We start from the raw sequence: 6,333 nt of genomic DNA on the forward strand, positions 1-6,333 counted from the left end.
AGATGAACATTTTGAGCACTGGAATAAGCTGGTTATTGAATATCTGTATTTGGTAATATAATAAAAAGTATTAGAAATTAGTGCATTTAGAGATTTAAGAATAATGTTTTTTAATGTTATAAAAAATATATTTTTTTTTAATTCGTGAAAGGAATTAAGTATGTATAACTTAAATTTGTATTTAAGCAAATAACTCTTATATAATTAATACTATAAAATACTTTTTAAAATTTATATTTTTTCAATATAAATTTCTTAAAGTAATAAATTAAAATTAGCGAAAAATTTGCAGCCCAAAAAGAAAGAGAATTAGAGCTCGTCACAGCAACAGCCAAGGTTTGATGTAATACATCTCTGACAACGAAACTTTGAATCTACATAAATGTTGGGCTATTAAATTTCAGTCATTTAAGAATCGCGAAAATGTTTCTTTTAGTAGTTTTCAAAGTAAGGATTCCAATGATACTTTCAATTTGACTTTTTAAACGAACATTTATCTCTAAATCATAATTTTCGCGTATTTCTTTTCCTTCTTCTTCTCGCAGTTGGGACAGTTTTTCGGACGATCTCGGGCTACTGAAAAACACAAATAGCTCGCGAGGGCTCGCGCTCGCACTTTAGCTGCAATTTTGCAATGCACTGGCGATGGGCGTTCGAATCATGTAGTGCTATTAATTGACATTAATCCAATTGAAGTGGAATTGAATGTTTGCGGGCGAACGACTTGCAATCCTTCTGCTGCAGTGACGAGAATTTAGTTCAACCTTTCATTTTCAACGCGCAAATTAAATAAAAGGCTTATTTTTTGTCAAATTTTTTGTTGCTCATATATTTGTAGTTGCTATTTATTTTGCTTAAAGCAGGGTAAAAAAAAAAATTCAGTTCTAGGTATTTAACTTAACAAAACTTATACTCTTCGATGACAGTTATATCTAGTGAAAAGTTAATGGATACTCATGTATGTAACATGCATGTATGTATGTATGCTTATGTGTATATATTCCTATTTTTTTCTAATTCATGTACTTGCATGTCTGATGTATGTATTTATGTTAGATGATGTACGTGAGCTTATGCAAATATGTATGTTTGCAATTATGCGTGCATATTACTGTAATATGTATTTGCCACGTGTGCTAAATTTTGGCTTGCTTTCTATTTAGTACATGTATTTATGTATCTATGTATGTATTGGAGCACATACAAATACCTTATTATTATTGGATCTCATTTCGATATCTGAGCGTGTTACAGTTCAACGTTAATAACTCTTAGTAGAATGAAAATTAAAAACAAAAAGTTCTTAAAAATCACCCTTGTAAAGCGTTTGTAAAAATGAAATAATAAAATGAGTACTTTTCTATCTTTCACGATCCTACAATTACCAGCATGTATGAATATCCAATTCACAACCCCCTCCTTCAAGCACACACTAAGTCGGTCTAAAGTTTTACATTCTACTTAAACCATGAAACTTAAATATTTGATTCCTAGTATAAACGTTCACTCGTTAAACGTAATCCAAAGAAAGTAGTGTCGAATAGCACTCAGACTTCCAGTTGCTTTGATGGTTGTTGTGTTATAAACGGCTCACTCCACATGCGCCGCAAGTCACCCTATAAAAATTTTATTTTTATATAGCTTATAGAACAATAAATACATTTTTTTTTATCAAATTAGTTAATAAAAAAAATAAAATAAATACCTCTGCAGTTAAATTAAAAGAGAAAGATTGACATGTTAAAACACCCTCACAGAGGTTTCTGGGTTTTGGTATAACAAAGGTTAATCAAGTCAACCCAATAACTCAAAACTGATAAATTTGCACATTCATGCTTCTGGCATACGGGCGATGGTATGTATTACTGTATGAAATTAAATTATTATTACCTTGAGATAAGCCATGGTCAGTAGAGGCAGTAACGTAAACGGCACCAGGTACAGTAATGCCGGTTGTGCTGCCTTGAAAATTTCCGAGCTTACGGTAGCGGTGAGTAGGCCAAGGAAGTAGCTAACAATTAAAAAGATAATAATTATATACACAATAAAAGTACAATACATAAATTTAGATTCGTTATTACATAGAGAATTGACACAGATTTATCGAATAATTAGAAAATTCGAAAATTATAAAAAATAAACACATATGTGCAACGATTCAATAATATAATTTAATAATAAAATCAACGATGCATTGTAACATTAATTTTAGCGTTTACCAAAAAAAAAAATCAATCGTCTCTGTTGAAACGATTCAGTTTTTATCGTTTACGTAATTATCAAAATAATTCAGTTTTCGTTTTTAACAAAACGAAACTAAATCGTTAACGCTGAAGCTGTAGCATGCATTTAGGTGCTATCTGTTAACAGTGAGCTGGCATAATTGAATAATTGAAGAATAAATGAATCATGCATATATGCCCATAATTTTGAAAGTCGTCTTCATATCGTTTGTGCTTCAACAATCATTTACCTGTATCTGATCCAGTCTGTCGTTCGTTGAACTTCATCACACAAAGGTCAAAATATGTATTGTTAGTTTATGACGGTAGAACGATTTAAAGATACATTCAGTTCAAATACCAAGCCACTTAAACACGCATAGGGGTATACAATTACTAAGAACACATTCAAAATTGTGGGCACATATGCATCTCATCCCAGAGCAATAGGGCCATAGTTCGACGTAAGATTTAACTGCAACTTGGTTAAAATAAAATCTAAACGAATTTATACAAAAGAAGAAATTAAACTTAGTGTACACCTCCTGAAATTTGTATATATTCGAGCTATGGCCTAATTACTCTTAGGTTGCGGCATGTCCTTAGGTTCGAATGATTTAAAAACTCTTTTCGAAGGTTTTTTTTTTAACGAAAAGCCAAAATTGAAAAACAAATCGAAAGCCTCTTTATGTATCTACACATAATAAAAGTAATGTAATCTATTTCATTGTTGTCACACTCACCCCAACAAGGAACAGTGAAAGTATGTGAGCCTCGAGCCGACTCCTTTCGGTGGCTGTAACGTCGGATCTGTGGTAATGCCTTGCGATTTCTTATAAGCATCATAACGCAATACAAAACACAACAGCAACCCCGGCATCACAATATCGCCTAAACCTAGCATGGAAAAATGCCCACTGTTGTGTATGCTTGGAAAAACCAGTTTTCCTGGCAAGTTAAGTTTCGGTGGTTCCTTCACTATGCCCCCTAAATTCAGTTTTCTCGCCACAATACCCACCGGATTATCGGCGGGCCTGGTGGCCACCTTAACCATTACATTCGTGCTAAAGATATACGATGAAAAGAATACCCAAAAGACATCGTAGATCAGCAGCCCGGTTAGCAAGAGAGTAGACACCTTGAGGCTTGGCAAGCGTACAAAAGCAATGAACGCTACGCATAAACCCATACCCATCGCTGGAAATGATAGGAAAAATAAAATTGTTATGTACTATTTGTTGGAGTAAAAAATAATACAATGTTTGTTACCATCCATTAGCAGCCAATGACCGGTGAGTACCCAAACACATACAATTGACACAGAGAGTGCAAAACTAAAGAGCTCAGCTGCGGTAAAACGGCCACATATGCCGAACGATATGCGATTGCCGTCGGTGCATGGCCGTATGATGTACTGGCACATGGGCAACAGAAGGAAAGCTAAAGCTACCGTGGCAATAACTGCAAAATAAAAGCAATTTTTTGGAGTATAATAACTATTTGAGTAATTTGAGCATATAAAGGTATGTAATATGCACCTATCNGCTACCGTGGCAATAACTGCAAAATAAAAGCAATTTTTTGGAGTATAATATCTGAGTAATTTGAGCATATAAAGGTATGTAATATGCACGTATGTTTGCATGTACAAATGCATATGTATAACCATACATACGTACGTACGTATAAAACAAAATTGTGCATGTTACTCACTTGCTGTACAAACGGCGAAAAGTAATTGCATGGAATCGAAGAAGAAGAACATAACTAGCAGCGATACGGAAGCACCTAACGGCAAGCACAATGCATGCATTGTATCCAGCGTCGCAAATTTGTCTACGATAAGGAAGAGTAACAAAAATAAGATGTCAATAAATAATATAACATTTAATAAAATGTTCGTTTTCTCACTTGTCTCCTGCTCCACCGGTTCTCCAGTTATCAGATTCATCATCGATTCATTACGTTTCTTTTGTTCGCGTTCACGTGCCTCCTGTTCAATATTCAGACTACGAAAGCTGCCATAAACGATTAACAGCATTGAAATGAGACATGTGGATACGCGTGAGGAGTCCATGACATTCGACGTCCAGTGTACTTCGCGATATTCTGTGGTGGCGGATTGTGCGTTTAGGCTACTGCTATCGACGACTGCTGCTGCTGCTGCTCCTGCTCCGCCGCTCACTATGCCGTGTGACATTGCGCGTTGTAATTGATAACAGTTTGTGTGTGTAGTCGTTTGTTAAGGTGCGTGGAGCGCTTGCGCGCTACCGTCTTACTAAGACACACGCACACAATAACACACCGTCTACGAAGATAACGTGCTGCGATTACCCACAACAGAGACTAAATTCCAAAATCAATATAAATGAACTACTTTTCTTATCAAGCTGGTGACATTTAAAATTTTACTTTCGTTTATGTCTGCGCGGTGTTCGCTTGTTTTTTTGTGAGCGTCTACTGCCTGCCGTCAGTTTACTATGTAGCCCAGCCGTTGTTTTGGTGCGTTTATAGGTAGTTAACGTACATAGCTTTATATACCTGTTAAATCAACAAAGCTGCAGCAACATGTTAGCAAGCAGCAAATAGCAAACGGCAGTGGCAGAGACAGCAGCGCTTTATCGCTGATTGTCTTATCAGCACGGCAGGCAGCAACTCAGCCGATAGTTCTTAAGCGGCTAAATTTTGGATAAATTTAACAATCTGATGAATGCAGCGTTCGCGGTTATTTTGATAGCTTGAAAAAAAACCGTTGGTCGTTTTGTTTGTCCAACGTAAATTTCAGACATTTGCTAAAAGAAAAAAAAAAAAAAATGATTTAAATTAATTTGAATTTGATAATCTATGAGTACATTAGGGTGGATCACGAAAAACATCGCGGTTTTTACACTTGAATAAAAAAATTTACGATATTTTAAGACATCCGCCAAAATATTTCGGTAAAAATATTAAGACCGATTTGACAATAGCTCCAAATATCTCATGCCTATCTTTTGTGTCTTAACTCCATAGCTTAACAGCTTAACATATGTCAAATAATTTTTATTTCCCTTTTACAACATCGACCCACAAAAATTCAGACAAAACTACAAATGTATATATGTATGTTCCTATTGCAGCGAAAATTACTTAGTTTCGTAGTATGTTCACACTTAATTTGATTATTTCTATAGATTCCTTTTAATTGTTAATGCTTCTGACGGTGCCCTATTCCCACGCCGATGACAAAACTCAACGGTTGACTATTTTCTTTACTGCTGCGCCTAATACTATGCCGCAAATTTATTTTAAGCGCTCTAATAGTGACAATTGTCATTGGCTGCATTTCTTTATTCATTCTGAACGTTTGGAATAAACTTTTTTGTTTACTTATTCTTTAGAACGTTTCTGATGATATGTTAACGTATATTTCAATCGCATTCTGTTTATTCTGGCTGTGAAATGGGATTATCCGGAATGAATAAAGAAACGCAGCCATTGTTATTGTTATGACCTGCTGAGAACGAGACAACAGCGAAACAATAGTTGCGTTTGTTTACTCATTTCCAGTAAAATGCAGTAAATGTTTTTTACGAAATGTTTTGGCGTTTGGCGTACGCGAAAACTTGCAAAGTAGGAGAAATTGAGAGAGCGAAAAATTACAGTTGAAGTTGCAAGTTTTTACTGGACTTTACTGGACAAATTTTTACTTGTAAGAATTTGCCAGTACGAAAAACAGCTGATCGCATGTTGCTGGATGAAATTTAAACTAATAAGGAAACTGTTTGTGAGTTTTATTGTTGAATTTCACAAAATAAACCTATTTAAATATAAAGTATATTGTTTTATTAGGAATTTGCTGCGAATAACTAGTCAATTTATCAGCTGTTCATGAAACTTGCAAATTATTACTGGAATAGCGTTCGCGTACTTTTTTGCAAATTTTTTCTATGAGAGCGAATTCTTAGAAATGAAGTTACTGGAGAGTTGCTGGCAAGTTACTGGATAATTTGTAAACAAACACAACTAATAAGAGTGTTCATGAAATCAAAAGTTTTCAAAAGTTATTAAAAACTTTCTAGTTTTGGTGTTCATGTATCCAAACAACTTGCAAAGTAGGGGAAATTAGGTG

The 6,333-nt window shown here is 34.7% G+C and overlaps 1 protein-coding gene across 1 annotated transcript; it reads right to left on the reverse strand.

Annotated features, from left to right (window-relative positions):
- Positions 1-1,494: 1,494 nt before the first annotated feature.
- Positions 1,495-5,018, reverse strand: SppL (signal peptide peptidase-like protein). Its single transcript, XM_017616333.1, has 6 exons — positions 4,134-5,018; positions 3,936-4,058; positions 3,492-3,683; positions 2,966-3,419; positions 1,891-2,011; positions 1,495-1,616 (listed from the first exon to the last, which is right to left on the reverse strand). The coding sequence occupies exons 1-6, from the start codon at positions 4,420-4,422 to the stop codon at positions 1,548-1,550; spliced, it is 1,248 nt and encodes a 415-aa protein (XP_017471822.1). The 5' UTR covers positions 4,423-5,018; the 3' UTR covers positions 1,495-1,547.
- Positions 5,019-6,333: the final 1,315 nt, after the last annotated feature.

The sequence above is a fragment of the Rhagoletis zephyria genome, unplaced genomic scaffold, assembly GCF_001687245.7.
Source record: "Rhagoletis zephyria isolate East Lansing unplaced genomic scaffold, Rhagoletis_zephyria_1.1 Rzeph_scaffold_01182, whole genome shotgun sequence".
Lineage (NCBI taxonomy): Eukaryota > Metazoa > Arthropoda > Insecta > Diptera > Tephritidae > Rhagoletis > Rhagoletis zephyria.

What these genes read in the sequence shown, in the direction of transcription:
- SppL (XM_017616333.1), bottom strand. Translation starts at nt 4,422, where the DNA reads ATGTCACACGGCATAGTGAGCGGCGGAGCAGGAGCAGCAGCAGCAGCA. An exon ending in ACCGGTGGAGCAGGAGACAA is followed by an intron (nt 4,059 to 4,133) that starts GTGAGAAAACGA and finishes TCCTTATCGTAG; the next exon opens with ACAAATTTGCGACGCTGGAT. An exon ending in TGACCATGGCTTATCTCAAG is followed by an intron (nt 1,617 to 1,890) that starts GTAATAATAATT and finishes AAATTTTTATAG; the next exon opens with GGTGACTTGCGGCGCATGTG.